General features: G+C 41.8%; 1 protein-coding gene across 2 annotated transcripts; it reads right to left on the minus strand.

Annotated features, from left to right (window-relative positions):
* Positions 1–600: 600 nt before the first annotated feature.
* Positions 601–17,553, minus strand: FBXO40 (F-box protein 40). 2 transcript variants are annotated; one of them, XM_030329085.1, is made up of 5 exons: positions 17,324–17,553; positions 17,103–17,212; positions 6,622–6,654; positions 3,570–5,489; positions 601–897 (listed from the first exon to the last, which is right to left on the minus strand). In XM_030329085.1, exons 3-5 carry the CDS (start codon positions 6,622–6,624, stop codon positions 682–684), a joined length of 2,139 nt encoding a protein of 712 aa, XP_030184945.1. In that variant the 5' UTR covers positions 6,625–6,654; positions 17,103–17,212; positions 17,324–17,553; the 3' UTR covers positions 601–681. The 2 variants fall into 2 exon arrangements, with proteins under 2 accessions (XP_030184945.1, XP_030184946.1); XM_030329086.2 differs by having other exon boundaries at positions 17,103–17,553.

The following is a 17,553-nucleotide window of genomic DNA, read 5'->3' on the forward strand; positions in this document are numbered from 1 at the left end:
CATTTTGCAAGGCTGTCCTTCTGTATGTTGCTAAGATTTTCCACAACATACTCTGTGACCTCATTTCTGCCTCTCATTCTTTGGCCTGTGTTGTCCTCAAGGCTGCTGTACTCGGTCAAGGTCTCCATTTCATTGAGCTATGCTTGGACTTCCTGGGTTTGCAGGAGCGACTAAAAGGAGACCTAGAGTTAACCAAGACAACCCCAGCTCCAGAACCATCAAACCACGTGCCCTTCACGAGAGGTGGAACACACCTCTGACCCAATCCTGCGTTGCTTGCCCCATAAATTTGAAAGTGCTCATAATTAAAACATTCTCCACAAAAACACAGGTCTGTACTGGTTATGGAATTTCAGTGCTCTCTCATCTCCTAAGACTTGGGCTTATTTTTTAAATGGCCTCAAGTTACCTATTTTTTCTCCTCAGAATGATTTGTTTTAGGAAAAAAAAGGGGGTGGGGAGAAGGAAATAAGTAATCAGTATGGCACTTAATGGCAAGTGTACAAACCATGGCTTAGAAAATTCTTAGATCCTGTGCAACTGCTCAGGTTTAGGACAGTGCATGCTCCATATACCTAGAAAAGCACATATGCAGTTTACAGAAGAAAGTCCTCAAAACCACACTCTGTCCTACTTTCAGTAACTCGGAGGGCAAATCCACGAATGGTGGCATCTGAATCTTTAGCAAGTGTGTCTTCCTCGTGGTCTGGTTCTAAAGGTGGTGACTAAGGTTTCTCGGGGCTGCTCCTGGAGCTGACACATGCTGGTCAGAAGAACTGGGTCAGTCTTATGCTCTACAATGTTGAAAGGACAGGCCTTCAGGTGTTCAGACATGGAAGCAACTTCATTAAACTCCCAGCTCTTGACTTTGGAGAAAAGGCTGCTGAATTGCCAGATCTGTTAGGAAACATGAAGTTCAAAAGTGAATGCTGGCGGCAATAATCTCAGGCTAGCTTTATTTGAAGAGTATAAGAAAATACCTTTCTGTTCTTCATGTTCTTAGCTTCCAGAGAATGTTTAGTGGCTGCTGCAGACATTTGTTAGTTCCTTCTTCAGCATCCAATTCCTAATCCCCCCTTCCAATTGATAATCTTCCCAGCCAGCCATGTAATTGTATGGAGATGACCACAGCAATCTGCATATTGACACCCACCCACCACCCTCCCACCAGCAACAGTGATTAGTTCTAGAATAGACACACGGTTCACATCAGGACAATTAGTGTCAATGAGACTCTACCCTAGAACTTTTGCTTGAGATATTAAGAAGCAGATTTTCTTTTTCCTTCTGTACTTGAACTGGGAAACTGCTGTCTTAGCTGCTGGCAGCCAAAAGGGACCACCAAGGGATAACTGTGTCTTAGAAAGGAGCCACTAGTGAGGAAGTAGAAATAAGATATAGAAAGTAAAAAGATTATTTGGGGGCATTTTTGAACTGCTAGATCAAATCTTACCTGAAGCCAATACCTGTGGATTTTTTTAGTTTTGTGGGCCAAAATTCCCTTTATTGTTTATGCCATTTTAAGTTGGTGTTGCTTAAAACTAAAAGTATCCTAACACAGACCTCAGGAGAAATCTAGATATCTGGTACACAAACCCCCTTTTGGCCTTTCCACCTAGTATATGGTGCAGAGTTACTAGCTTTAAAATCTAATAGGGGTACCTGGGTGGCTCAGTTGGTTGAGTGTCTGACTTTGGCTCAGGTCATGATCTCATGGTTTGTGGGTTCGAGCCCTGTGTTGGACTCTGTCCTGTGCTGACAGCTCAGAGCCTGGAGTCTGCTTCAGATTCTGTGTCTCCCTCTCTCTGCCCTTCCACTGCCCATGCTCTCTCTCTCTCTCTCTCAAAAAAAAAAAAAAGAATAAACATTAAAAAAATTAAAATCTGGCTATAAGGATAGGCATAACCTGAGACCCTTTCAACCTGACACTTCACCCTCAGTTTCTTATCCTTGTTCCTATGTAAAAAAAGGTATTTTCTGAGATTTTAGAACTATTTCCCTTTTTTGCTTAAAAAAAGCCATTTTAATATGAGCATCCTTTAGCTCCAACTAAATTCTCTTTCTTCCTTTCTAAAAGGAAATTTGTTTGTCCCAAATAATTTTCAAGAGTGGTCAGGAATCATTGAACTTGGGACAAACATGAGCAAAAAATTAATGGAATTTCTACTACGTAAATTAAATTGTTTGCATCCGATTTTATAGAGAAAGATATTAGACAGTTCTAGACTATACAGTTTCTGAGGGCAGGTTCTCAGTCTCATTCATGTTTGTCCCTAACATGTGGATGGGTGGAAGTCAGTGTTTATTAAACACGTGGATGCAGGCCTGGATACATGAAGGAGAGTCTCATGATTATTTTTTAAAGAAGACTGTTCAGGGAATAAATAATAGAAAACATGTAAGATGTTTCAGACATAATTAATGAAAATAGGTGTAAACAACTCTAACTCCCCAGTGCCGGTTTGTACACCCACATTTTGGGAAAAAATTCAACAGTGAGATTATGGAATTATTGAGCTAAATGGGCATTATTAATTTGTGGTTCATATTACCAACATATTTACCATGGGAAAGGATGCTAAGGAGTTTCACTTCTGTTATGGTATAAACTGATAGAAGTTATGATGCAGTTCAGCAAGTGTAATGTGATTGGAAAAAAGAAGATTTTTCTGAAGAGAAAGATTCTTTGATTTATACAGCAGCTTTTTGAGAAAGTAAATAGGTATTTGAATCAGGAGAGATCAGTGGACCAAATTATTTTAGAATTTCAAAATTCCTTTAACAAAGGCAAAAAGTCTTTTTTAAAAAATGAGTTGATATGGGACTGAGGAGAATTTGTTGGCATACTGTATCAGAGTCCAGGCAAGAAACATATGGCACACTTAACTTGGTAATTTGAAGAGAATTAAAAAAAATAATGATATACAAATGTATGGGCAGGGTGTAGGAAAGCCACAAGATATAGTGCAGTACCCAGGCAAGTAACAATCTAGAGCATTAATACCCTAGGCATGAAAGGGAAGAAGAAAGGAGGTCATTGTGTCCCAGAATGAGTAACTTTGTGGAGAGAGCCACCTGAAACAGTCACCTTCAATGGAGGGACATGGCCAGTGCTAGGTGTCATGGAAGGGAAAAATGCATGCAGGGAGGAAGCCAGAAGAATAGATACATCAACTCAGTCTACCTCCCTCCCATTTCCTACTGATACACTCCCATTTGATTAGCCCAAATGGAAGCTGGTGGGCAAGTCTGCTGATTGAGGCAGTCTGTAGAGATCAGCCTCCCAGGGAACTGATCACAGGGCTGGAGAATGAATCATGTGAGCAAGCAGAAGATATCCAGGACACACACACAGAGATAAACAGGCACTACCATTTGTATTGTCATTTATATGTCTATAGGTCTGTCTTCCCTACTGGACTGGCCTCCTTGAATTTAGGAATTATGTCTTATTGCCAGTAACCTAGGACATTGCCAGTGCCTGGTACAGTGCTTGGCACATAGAAAGCTCTTCCTAAATAGTTGTTGAATGAATGAATGAATGAATGAATGAATAAGAGTTTACTTGCCTCTCTGTGGACTCTCCAGGAAGTGCCTCCATGAGAATACCTCTTCTTCTTCCACTGTAGGAGGACCATCCCTCTCTCTTGTAACAAAGTAGCACAGATATTTCTCATCAGCACAGACACCTGGGAAAGCTGGGACAGGCTGATGCTGTCCAAGAACCCAGCAATGTACTGCAAAACCTCCAGGGGCAGGCTGGTTAGAGAATTCTGGCTTTTTGCTCCACGGCCTGAGAGATGGTTGTTCTTCTTTCTCTCACCCAGCTCTGAAGCAACCTCTGGCTTGATGGCAAAGGTCTTGAGCTCCTGACTATAAATCACTTTTGCCTTTTGTCCTGGGGGACGGAAATGGTTTTGAATAAAAGTACATCCCAAGTAGGCGAGAGGGCATCGATGCTGGAACCAGCCATTGAGACATGATTGAATGTCTGTGTGGACATTCTTGAAATGTAAGGGAAATTCATCCCTCCTGAAGAATTTGTTGCAAGTGAAAGTGAAGGCAGAGCTGCTTTTGTTATGTCTCCGGGTCACACACTCACTGTGGAGTTCCACATGGAGCCCCCCTGGGTTGTCAGTGGTTAGGAGGTCAGCCAGCACTGTCCCAGAAGAAAACTGTTCTGGCTCAAAATTGTATGTCTGTGTAGCAAAATCCATAAACAGCCCATCAATGCTCCTAGATTCGGAGATGACATGACCTTTAAGTTCTCTTTCTAAAGCACACAGGAGGGTGGTTTTGATGAGATCTGATTTGGGCAGGTCCTCCACAGTGATCCCTAAATCTGAAGTATCTACTGCCTTGTGTTCACTTGGCTTACAACTCAACATGGCATCTCCAATGCGAGCCCGCTTCCCACAGTAGCTCACAGGAACTTTGAAGGTGTAAACAGTCTTTACTTCCTGAGCCTCAAGTTTGCCATAAACAAAGTCTCTCTCCCTAGGTGTACAAGCAGCCATCTGACCAAAGTGAATAAGCATCCTCCCATTGTGCACCAGATACATATTATAGTCCTTTGCATCCACAGCTGTTTTCAGTCTTTCCAGAACACCGTCCTGCCAAGGGGCAAGCCCTGTCTTTTCCACGACTGCATTAAAGTCCTGCTGCTTCTGTTTTTCCTGTGGTTCTTTCTCTTTCTCTTGGAGATCATCCTCCCTTACCATGTTATTGTCACTGGAAACCTGTTCTTTTCCAGGGTGGTTCCTGCTATTGTTGTCACAGTTCACTGATGTACTTGTTAAAGCAGAGGCTGCATGCTCTTTGCTGAATATATTTTCCCACTTGTCATACTTGGCCAGGTCCATCCCTTCTTTGGTTTTGGCTAATGCCTCTCGTTCTTCTTGACTCAGCTCTACCATTTCTCCATTAGCTGCTGACAGAGACCCATGTGGTACCAAACTGGCATCCACTCCACCCACTGCTCCTCCCATTTCCTCCCAAGTGGCTTCACCATTCATGGTCGTTTTCTCCCGAGTGGGCTCTCTAGTTTCTGGGAAAAGTTCTACCATTTTTAAAGATCTGAAAAGGACCTTCTGGTCCTGGAGGGCCAGGGCTGTGTCCAAACACTCCTCACTGGGGGTCTCTTTCATGATGTTCTCATGAAGGGTAGTTTCAGAGTCCACGTTTGGCCAGCGATTCCACTCCATGGAGCAGCAGACCACACTGGCAGGGCACACTTGCAAGTGCTTGGCCAGCTTGTGGCGGGACATGGAAAGGGGGCAGCCATATTCAGAGTTGAGGCATGGAACCTGCTCCAGAGGGCAGAGGAGCTCATGCTCTGCCTCTTTGCACATGTGGAAGGTAGCACCACAGGACAGGTGGCAGTTTATCACCAGACAGGAGACATCAGGCTCCACAGGAATGTGGCAGTGACGGTCGAAGCATTTCTCACAATGCCTGTGCTGCCCACTTAGAGGCTTGCGTGCCCTACCCTGGAGACACCAAAGCAAGAGGAAAGAGAAAACAAATGGGGGAGAGAAGCTCTATGCATGTCTGTGACTATGTTTTAATTGGCTTATTACCTGTTTATACATGCTTATTATAGGAACCTTGGACAATCTACAAAATCATAGAGAAGAAGCAAAAATCAATCATAATCCCACAACCCCAAAATAACAACTACCAACACTCTCTTCTTCATTTTCCGATAGTTTATTCTATGTATATGGTAGATGTGTTTAGAATAGAAAAAGAAAGGGGCGCCTGGATGGCTCAGTCAATTAAGCGTCCAACTTCAGCTCGGGTCACGATCTCCCAGTTCATGGGTTTGGGCCCGCGTCAGGCTGTGTGCTGACAGCTCAGAGCCTGGAGCTTATTTCGGATTCTGTCTGTCTGTCTGTCTTTCGCTGTCTCTGTCTCTGTCTCTGTCTCTGTCTCTCTGCCCCTCCCTGGCTCTCACTGTCTCTCTCTCAAAAATAAATAAACATTAAAAAAATAAAAAAAAAGAATAGAAAAAGAAAAAGCTGAATGTAATGGACTACAATGTTGATAATTGTTTTTGAGTTGTGGATTATGGGTGATTTATATTATCTTGTTAATACTGTGAATACAATTCTTCATCCTGTATTTACCTTGCTATTATAACATTAGACCAACCTGCTTTATTAATGATTCTTTGCAAACTGTCTTCATCATGGCAGTGTAATATTCCAGAGTGAGTGTGCTGTCATTTATTTAACCAACTACCTACCAAGTGCTGGGAGGACAGGGGCCATGTCTAGTTTTATTCACATCTGTATCTCCAGCACTTGGACCATTGTAGGCACTCAATTTGCTGAATGAAGGAATTGTCAACCACTTAGTTTATTGCTGGATGTTTGGGTTTTTCATTTTTAAAGTTTTAGTGAAAGTATTTGCCCACAAATCTTTCTCATCTCTCTGCTTTTCCCTTACTCCATGTCAGTTTCTTCTAGGTTCTTCTCTAGCATCTCTGGTTTGGCCAAAAGTCAATAAGTATCATCAAACCATAACGGCAAGTCTGCCAAGCTGCTTCGACTACAGGTTAAATGAAGCCAGACCTGGACCCCTGAAAGATGAAAATCCAATAATCACCATACTACTTACCATAGCTTCCTAATTTCTTCTTGCTTTGTAAATCTAGGGGAAAACATGAAAATATGAATATGAATGATTAGTAAGAAAAGTATTTTGGTTATGTATATTAACAGGCACCAAAGAGACTTTGTATACTCTAATTCCTTTAACCACCCTCGAGGTAAATGTCATTGCCCACATTTTATAGTCCAGGAAATGGAAGCTGGAGAAGTTAAATAACTTGTCCAAGATTATACAGCTGCTAAGTGATGGAGTCCCGGGCCATGCTAGCCCACAGTCTTCTCACTGACACACAGCGCTCTGGTGGGGCATCTTACCAGGCATGGGATATGTACCTTTTGGTTCCTGTAACTTTTCTCCTTTGTCTACCAACAGTTGGTCTGACGTTCCACACATCCATGCCTCCCATAACTACCACACACACACATCTGGCCCAAGTTTCCCTCCTAACTTTCTCTCCCAGTAGAGCTTCATGCTCACTAACAGGTCAGCCTGATATTCAGCTTGGCCTGGGGCAGTGTGCAAGTGTCTGTGATGTATCCACCATCTGTCCTTCAACCTGCTGAATTCAGCTGTGCTGTGGCGAGAGCAGGGGTCAGACCCCAAGGCCCCAGAAGCAGGCTGAATGGGAACTCTGGCAAGCAGAAGAGAAGATGCCCTGCCTTCAGGAGAATGTAGCTCCTTGGCTCTGGTCAATTGGTCCCACATGGGAATATGTTGCCAGATCATCTGATTTTTCCAGAGAAACTGGGGATGCAGATTTTTGTGACTGGCGGTTAAGTATGGTTGTTAGGAGGCTGACTGTGCAAGATTCAATCTGGCACTACAAGTCAGTAGTTGTGAAACTTTGAGAAAGTCACTTAATCTCTTTGTTCATCATTTCCCCCATCTGTAAAAGGGAGAATAATAATAGTACCTATCTCATAGTGCTGTTGTGGGGAGTAAATGAGTTAAATACCCAAAACTCTTAAAATAGTACTTGTCTCATAGGACATGATCTATGCATGTTTGCTATTATAAAATAAGTGTCTTATTTTTATTTTATTTTTTTACAACTTTTTAGGTAGGCTCCATGCCCAGTGTAGCGCTTGAACTCATGACCCTGATATCAAGAGTTGTGTGCTCTACTGACTGAGCCAGCCAGGTTCCCCTAAAATGAGTACTTTATATTTCATTATATTGCAAAACATCTTGCTGCATAATACATTACGATAAAAATCCTTGGAATTTTAAAGTTGGCAACTAATTTAATCAGAACAAATGCAGCCTCTATTTGGGCCAAGGTAAAACATGTATGCAAACTACATAGGATCTGTAGGTTGCCAGTTTGCAGCACCTGGTCTAGAGAGTTTATAGCACAATGTCAGCACTATGTTAGTCTGGGATGGAGTGGGGTGGGTGGGGTAGGGTGGAGTTAGAACCCAAAAGTCAGAAAATACAGTATTTTAAAATTTTATTTTACTTTAGGATTTGCCAATTCATTGTGGGTGAATCTTCCTATAACTTAAAAAAATTCGAATATTCAGGAAGGTGAAAGAACATATACAATGAACAGCCAAATATACTCTACCTAGATTTTAAAGGTAACATTTTGCCACTTTGGCTTTCTCTCTCTTCCTCTACACACACACACACACACACACACTTTTTACCAAAGCACTTGAAAATAGGTTGTTGATATCATGACACCTCATCCCTGAGTACTTTAGCACGTATTTCCTAAGACTGAAGAAATTTTCCTTTGTAACTGTAATAACATTATCTCACCTAAGAAAACGAAAAAATATTTTCTAATATCATGTAATATGCTGTCTGTATTCAAATTTACACAATTGTCCCAAAGAATGTCTTCAATACTTTAAAAAAAATTTTTAACTTTGGAACCAGGGTCCCTTTAAGGTCAATTTATTACATTTGGTTGGTAAGTCTTTTTAGCCTCTTTTAATTTGGAAAAGTCCCCTCAAATTTCTTTTCCAGAAGAGACAGTCTTAAATATCAAGGAAATTATATTCAAATTTATTCATATATTCATTTGTTCATTCAGTCCTCCAACAAACATTTGTTGATTACAATGTGCCAGTAAGGGAGCATAAGTGTCACACTGCTTGTTTAGGTAGTTCTTCAACACTATTGCTAAGTAGAATTAGTCACGATGCCTGTTATATCTATAAGTCTGCACTGTTCACAGTGGCAGCCACCAGCCACATGTGACTATTTAAATTTAAATTAATCAAAATTGAATAAAATTAATAATTCGGGTATTTGGTCACACTAGCTACAATTCAAGTATTCAATGACCACATGTGATTAGTAGCTATTCTATTGGACAACACAAAACAGAACGTTTCCATCTGCATAGAAAGTTCTATTGGACAGCATAGCATAGCATAGTCTGCACCTCAGACTTAAGTGAGGGCTGTGTCTGGAATTCACATCCTTAATACATTACCCGTCTGATTCTTATGCACTAGGACTACTGAGTGTGAAAGAGGAATCATGGCACATAGCTCTTTATCCCTAATATCCTGAATCAGGAGGCAGGTGAGAAGTTGTAAGCAAGACTATCAAGTGGACTCAGGGCCCAGGAGGAGATAAATTAAGGTGTTAAAGGTAGAGGGGGAATTGAGCAGAGTGAAGGGCTGTGAGGGCTGGACTGAGGTGGAGCAGGATAGGATTGGGCAAGAGGACATCTTTTGGATGCAAGAGTCCAGCTACTGGAGCTTTTTAGCATACAACTTAGCATTCAGTTAGGCTCCTGCTATATTCTAGATTGATCACTCCTGTGGGGGGAAAGTTCATCATGGGTTTATTGTGGAAATTTGTAAATATGAGGCTAAAGCATCTGGAATTATTTGGTTGCTCAATAAGGGGCCATTTAACACTGTGACTGGGTATTAACCAGCAGTGGAGGGACAGTGTGGAGGGCTTGGAGCAAGAAACTGCTTCATGGAGGGCGATGAAGCTGCAGGAGCAGGACTGATGGTATGGGATTAGGCAAGATGAGGCAGACAGTAGGCATCACAAGGGAATCACAGCATTTTGGTTTCTGTCTGGAGATGGGGAAAGAGGAGGAGTCAAAGCTGATGCCAAGATTTCGAACTAGGAAGAGAGAACATTGGATGTAATTCTGAGAAAAATAGAAGTCTGAAGAAGGAATTGTTTTGGGGGGAAAGACGAGCCCAGCAAGTTTAATACAAGTTTTTAAGGTGATAACATATCATGAGGATGGGAAGATGTGGGTAGAATGGAGAGATGTAGATTTGAGAAGTGTTCACTTAGAAATGAGAGAGGAAGCCATAACTGGGGAAAGAAGAGCATAGAATAGGCATCTGAGCCGTGAAGTACAGAGCAAAGTATGACCACTTTCAAGACAGTGGGGAGAAATAAAGCCAGAGAAGAGAGACCAGAGAGCTAAGAGTCGGAACTATGTGGCCCCATGTAAAGGAAATGGTGATATATAGCCTCAAATGCTGCCTCAAGATTAAGAACAATGATAACAATGTCACTGCTCATGGCAGATCCCCAAAGAGCTCTTGGCAGAGCAAATGTGGCATTTCAGCTGTGCGGTGGGACCCTTGCCACGCAAAATGTGGTGTTTGCTTGGAGCGGAGGGGGAAGCCATTAAACACACATTCCAATATTGGCAGGGCCTGTGGCCTTGTTGGGAGAGTGTGATCATCTGCTTTCTATTCATAAAAGACACAAATAAAGATGCAGTCTGGGTGATTCAGAGTCCCCTACTGGTTTTTAGGTGGGAAAGAAGAGGCAGATCGCAAATGGAATAAGGCTAAGTGAAAGAAGCTACCAGCAGCATGACTGTCTACCTTTGTATTTGCCAGCCTGGTTCTGTCACAAAGTTGAGACCAGCTTCTGGGAAGGGAAAAGCAGGCCTAGCTAGTTCCGTGTGCTCTGTGTGTGTGATGACAACTCAGCCCCAGCAGCAGGGATATGGTTGGCTGGAGGGACAGTGGTGATGAACTCTGAACCAAATCATTTCTTATCCTTCAGCATTATAAAGTATGGTTTTTGTTGTTGTTGTTTTGTTTGGAGCAGTGCTATTGAAACTGGAAACATTTGTGGTGGAGCCCTATTGCTCTCCATGTCTTTGAAATTACTTGAAAATATCCCTTTAACAGAAAACAAACAAACAAACAAACCATGCATGCAGGAACAAAGATGCTGTTTCCTTTGTTTGTTCTGTTTTTAATGATGCTATTTAAAGATCTTCTGCCAGGCTCTGGAGCTACACCAAATAAGTGACTTTGAGAGAGGACATGTACTGAGCAGAAAGACACAAAAGTGTAGATTATCCTTTGGAGCAGTTTGACAGTGGAGGGGAGAAGAAAGATAAGTATAGCCTAAGGGTGTAAAAAATCATATCTAAACCTTTTGTTGTATATCTAGGGGAAATTGTTCCCACTGAGATAAAGGACAATCCAAAATTCTTGATTGTCTAATTATTGCTAGGTAAGCATTGTGACCAATCATCCTAGTTTGCCTGGGACTTTCTTGGTTTTAGCTCTGAGGAAGCTTGATTTAACTCCCAGGAAGCCTCTTAGTGCCAAGACAAACTTGGATACTTGATTGATCATCTTATGTTGTAGCCACTTGGTCTTGCCCCAAATTGTTCAACTTATATATATCATTGGTTGTCTTGTGACATAAGAGGATTTGTTCTCCTAATCTCTGTTCCAATGCAGTGACTGGATCCTTATCCTCGATGGTGTTTGTCTGACTTTCATAGACTGAGGGATTTTTCTGCATTTTGGATGCCAGGGAGAAAGAGAAATGAGATTTTAGTGCCTACCATGTGCCTTAAGTAACACCTCATTTAATCCTCACAACGACTATGTGATGTGGGTCTTACCCTTTATACTTTACAGTGGAACACAAAGAAGCCTAGGTTTGTCCAGCTTCAACCTCTGTACTCTTTGCTACATCACACTGTGTCCCTCAGAGACCCACAGAGACATGTGGTCTATCTCTGTGATTTGGGATGAAAGCAAGCCCATGACTAAAGCCCATCAGGGGAAGATCCTCCCTTCCTCCAGTTGGGGCACAGAATACATGTATAATCTTTCCAGACTGTAGAGGAACTGGATGTTCATCATTCATAGGAAGCATCTTCATCCCTCTGATGACTTTTTTTTGGTCCTCGTCTGGACCATATTCCATACTGTGCCCCATCTGAACAGAGGAAATATGAAAAGTATCCATGTCCCATGGCCTTGCATTTGAGGTAGCATAAATATGAAAGTAAAGTTTTTAGGTTAGAATCTGTAGTATAATATAGATTCTGAGATTTAAACTCAAAAACCTACTAAGTTAAAGAACATACATTATAGAAACTCTTCATGGTGGAAAAAGTTGACAAAATTCAATGACAAAAACAATGTATTTTTATCCAGGTGCCATTTCCTCCTTCAGTTTCTATGCTTCTATGTTCACCTTTAAATTATTACTTCCTGGGGCACCTGGGTGGTTCAGTCAGTTAAGTATCTGACTCTTGATTTCAGTTCAGGTCATGTTCTCATGGTTGGTGAGTTTGAGCCTTGTGTCAGGCTTTGCCCTTGACAGTGCAGAGCCTGCTTGGGATTCTCTCTCCCTTTCTGCCTCTCTCTCTCTCTCAAAATAAATAAATAAACTTAAATAAATAAATACATTCTCACTTCCTGTCTGAAAAGGCAATACATTCTCTCCTCTTAAAAATGAACTTCAATCAAGTCTATGGTCAAAACACCCTCTGAAACCCTCTCCCCAAATTATGTTTTAATGTTCCCCTAGATAGAGGAGATAGCAGTCAACATGAAATAATTTAGACTTAAATAGTTTTAAAAAAGTCTACACAGGACTAGATTTTACTCATTGTACTGGATGCAGTTTAAGTGGAATGTGAATAGGTGAAAGGACCAGGTACATGAGTTTAAGTGATAGATATTCTTTAAAAAAAATAGGGGATAAGTTAGAACCTGGTAGGGGAGAAACATTTGATGCAAGTTGTGGTGCTGTGTGGACCACTCACAAAGGAGTAAATTAATAAGAAAAGGCAAGTCAGCTAGAACAGTGCCCCTTAAAGTGACCCACATACTGACCCACAGTGTCAGTATTACCTAGGAATTGGTTAGAAATGTAAACTATTGGGCCCTACCAAATCAGACCTACAGAATCAGAACTGCTGCATCCAGCTGATTCTGTTGTAAGCTCAAGTTTAAGAACCACTGAGCTAGAAGCTGGTTGATTTTGTGCTTTCAGTCACAGAGGAACTACTGCCCAGTTAGGTAGGAAGGCCTTGGGGAGAGATCTGAAAGGGCAGTGGGCAGTTCTGTCCATATCTTCCCATCTCCACCACCACTGCCTGGATCCAAGCACCATCATACTCATCCAGTCTGGTGCAAAAGCCTGTAATCAGTCTCACCCTTCCCATCTTGTGCTCTGTAATCTACATTCATCAGCAGAAGAGTGATTTCAATAACTTTTAACACCGGGTCATTATTCCCACTTAGAATCTCCAGTGGATTCCCATCACGAGGAGTAAATTCTGACACCCTTATCCTGGCCCACAAGGCCCTGCATCAGTGTCCCCTGCTGGCCTCCTTTACCTCACCTCTCCCTTGAGCACTTAGTTCTAGCCTTGTCACTTAGTCCAGTGTAGGGACTTTGTGCTGGTTCTTTCTACTAAAATTCTCCCTTCACTCTTTATTTGTGTTATGGGCTCCTTCCTGCTGTTTAGATTTCAGCTGTTATGTTTCCTCCTGTGGAGGCCTTACCTGACACCCTCAAAATAAAGTAAATTCATGAACACTGTCATGTGCTAGCTAAGTAATTTTTCACAAGTTAATTTCCCTAAAGATAAGTTATTCATTGATAAAATGGAACACATAATACCCCATAGGATTATGACAAATAACATAAAGTAGAGAAAGTGTCACTCAATTGTTAGTCCTTCCCCTATGAGGAAGGTCATTCCCATGGTCACTTCTGCATCCAGGTCTTATGTCTTCCCATTGCATCACTCCTGCCCCTCTTGGCCAGCCTTTCAGTATTCAGTTCTCCCTCAGGCCAATGTAGCTTATGTTCCACTGCCTGCTTAATCATCTTCAAACCCCATTTAAGAAAAAAGTCTTACCTTAGTCCCATAAGAATGTGAGTACCCTTAAACCACCCCCCTCCCAACTATGGTGCCTTGTATTCACCACATTCATTCCTGAAGCTCTTAAAAATTCAAACAGTATGGCATCCATGCGGGAGGATCTTACAGATGTCACAAAGGCAGATTGAGGCATCTTTGCTTCCTAGGCCCAAGTTTGTCATCTTTATTATTTACCTACATACATTATTCTGTTCATTGAGCAAAAAGGGAAGATGTCAGCTAAAATTGGCTTCTCTCTTGCAATGGGCTGCAGGGTCAGTACCTTCTAAGGGAAGTTGCTATGATGGAGAGCCTGGGGATGAAGGCCATCAATGGAGCAGAAGTCATCTGGCCAGGAGAATGTGTTTGGGTGGGAAAGGAGATCTGACTGGAATACCAAAGAAGGAGAATACCCTCAAGGAATGTGCACAGTAGTTTCTGAGACACTGAGAGAGTGAGTACAGCCAATGTGCTCCTAGAACTCAATGTTTATTCAATAGGATTGAATTGAATGCAATAAAATAGAACCCTAAAGAAAACAGCTTTTTGAAAGAACTGTGTGAGAGCAATTTGAGACAGATTTAGGAGGAAAGTTGTAATGGTGTCAGATGTCTGCTAATTTGGGGCTTTTTAAAATTTTCTTGATTTTTAAAAAATATTTATTTATTTTTGAGACAGAGAGAGATAGAGCACAAGTGGAGGAGGGGCAGAGAGAGAGGGAGACACAGAATCTGAAGCAGACTCCAGGCTCTGAGCTGTCAGCACAGAGCCCGATGAGGGGCTCGAACCCACAAACCGTGAGATCATGACCTGATCTAAGCCAAAGTCGGGTGTTTAACCAACTGAGCCACCCAGGTGCCCCATGGGTTTTTTTTTTTCTTAAAGAAAGAAAAAGAAATGTTTTCAATGTTATTATGTGAATGTAGCCTTAACTGAACAGAAAAGAATTCTGTGGGCTCAAGTTATAATAGAAACTCTGAATGCTGCCAGAATTGGTTTTCAGGAGGTTGTAGTACTTGTTCTAAATCTTTGCAGTCCTAAATCAGAAATCTGGATTGGGCACATAATCAGAAATCCTCTCCTCTGGAGCTTGTGTGTAGGAATCACCTGGGCAATCTTTTTAAAATGTGGATTTGGATCTGGTAGGATTGGGGCGGGGCCCGAGAGTCTTAACCATGTAACCAGCTCCTGATGATGGTCTAAGAACCTCACTTTGAAATGAAAGTGTCTAGTTTAACCTCTTCATTTCGTACAAGAGAAGCTGAGGCCCAGAGAAAAGTGAAGTGTCTTTCCCTTGCTTCTCACCTTGATGTAATAGTGAGAATTCTGTGGAAAGCACAATGCCACACAGAGCTACCTGTGTTGTGGTGGTGGCGAAGAGCATGTGGGCAGCTTACATGGTACCAAGGGCAAAATAGGACAGAGCCTGGAAGAATGAGAAAGAGGTAGTGCCTGACTGTCACTGGCCAACAAGGTCATGAGGAGGCATATAGCAGGTATATTTAAATCACTGACTCAAGCAAAAGAGAATGGGATTAACAGATAATAGCTTTAACATTCTTTACTATAATTTTAAAATTAGTAGGCAAACAGGGTTGATGTCAGGGAGATATTTTTAGGCAAGGGCCCCTTTCAGCACCCCTCACATGATATCAGCAACTAACTATTTTGCCTCCTCATGTGGCTGGCCCTGGCGATAATTATTTATTCCTGAGCTTTATCTTCAGTGGAAGTGACAAGGTCAAAAGTTAAAGATCAGAGATATTCTTCAACTCTTAACCTGTTACCCAATTAATTAGTTACTTTAATTATACATTGTTAACCTGTTCCGCTGCTATGGTGATTTTAATTCTAGGGAAAGAAAGTGTATAAAGTTAAATACTAAAGTAATCCCTTTGTCTCTTGAGATTTTAACACAACCAGTGGCTGATGATAATTCCCATACCTGGGTCCACAATCCTGGGCTTCTGGGCTATGATTCCAGCATTTTCATTATACCCTAGTTAATACTCATATCCGGTGCTTGTGTTATTAGTATCAGTATTTTTAATTACTGTTTTGTATTGGCCAAGAAAGTGCTAATTAGCCAGATTATCTTGGGGTAGCTGTGAGGTAGCCTGTATGCTTGGTTACTCCTAAACCACCACGCCCCTGTCTTGCCAGCACAGCATCCCACCATATACCTTGAAGACCTTGGTACTGTGGAAACCCTGACAAAATTAAGGGAAGTTAGTCAGCTCTATACAATACATTGTCCCCAGCAAACAGGGATAATTATAATCTAGATGTCTACAGCACAGTTATGGGATATGTCTGGAGGTTACAGAGGCAGGAAGGAAGGAATCCAGGAGTTAGGGTATCTGGGTAGGTCTCTTTTTACTTGGCATTGGTAGCTTTAGCCTGTACACTGCAAAGTTCAGAGTGTACAGAATCCCTTTTGCTGCATAGGCTACTTCCTAGGATGTCCTTAGCTGAACTTTGAACATTAAAGCAAGTCCCAGAGGGAAACAAAATAAACACTGCACCCTTATCCCTGACAATTTATTTGTGCATGCAATGCTATGCAGTTATTTCAAAAACTAGAAATAATCTACATTTTAAAGCTTTTGATACTTCAAGTATCATTCATCATTTTCCCTTTGGCCCTCTGGATGTGCAAGCTCCAACTTTGTAATAATTTGGGGTTTGTGTGCAAAAGCCTGTATAAATTTGTCAACTTGTAAAATACTCTCACTTCTATTCCATGGATGCATTTTGGATTCAAGAGGTTTAGAGAGGAGAGAACCACACTTAGGGAATATTGTTAAAGAAAAACAGGTTTTAAGCTCTATGAACAGAGTTTAAATAGCACATACAGTGAATATAATTGTGCTATATTATTAATTGGTAGTGTGACACAGGGGATGGAATTTAAGGTACATAGAATGGCAGGTAACGTGGCAAATGCTGATTGGTGAAAAGATCATAGCATTTGGACTTTAGAAAATAGAAATAGAAAATAGAAATAGAATTCCTTCTACCTATTCCCTCACCATCTTCTCCACCCTGCCCCAACCCCCCATCACTACTGTATAACTTTAGAGACATCACATAGCCACTTTGGTTGATTGTAGAAGAGAGAACGTAAGCTGTCAGAAAGCAGGTAATTTCTTCCTGGTCTAAGATTTTTTATTTAAAAGAAGAGTTTACATATGGCTGAGTCTCATTCTCAAAGCCCACCCCTTTCTCTGCCACATCTAACTAATTTGCTTAACAATCCTCTTGTTCAGAGCAAAAAGGTGGTGCGCAGCCCAGCTTCCATCTCCATGTTCATCACTCCACGTGTCCCCCTGGTGCACCTGCTCGCGTTTGAAGAGCTTACCTTAATGGCACGGGCGGAGTCAGCATCCGCTGCACCTGTGTCCCTTGATTGTGAACAAGCAGATCGCAGGAAGTGGCCGGGGTGCATCAGCTGCAGCAGAGGACAGAGTTCTGTTGAGGAGGCAGGGAAGGGAGAGAAAACTTCAACAGAAATAGTTCAAGTGTTTCGAAGTTAAAAATAAAACTATATCACAAGGGGCAATGTGACCAGGCTCAGCTTACGATTTTTTTCTTTCCCCTGTATTCATCAACACTTGGTCTCTACTGGAGCAGCATTTAGCAGGGGAAGCCGGAAGGGAAGTGAGCTTTTATATCAATAGGTTTTCTTTCCTTTGAGGAAGGAGGCAAGTCTTTTTAAGAAGGATCATTTTCAAGGCCGGAGCAGCCTCTCAGACTCCTGTGCGTGCAGTCGGCAGATCCAGCTGTGCTCACTGTGGCTGGTGGAGCATTCA

This window comes from Lynx canadensis, chromosome C2 (assembly GCF_007474595.2).
Source record: "Lynx canadensis isolate LIC74 chromosome C2, mLynCan4.pri.v2, whole genome shotgun sequence".
Lineage (NCBI taxonomy): Eukaryota > Metazoa > Chordata > Mammalia > Carnivora > Felidae > Lynx > Lynx canadensis.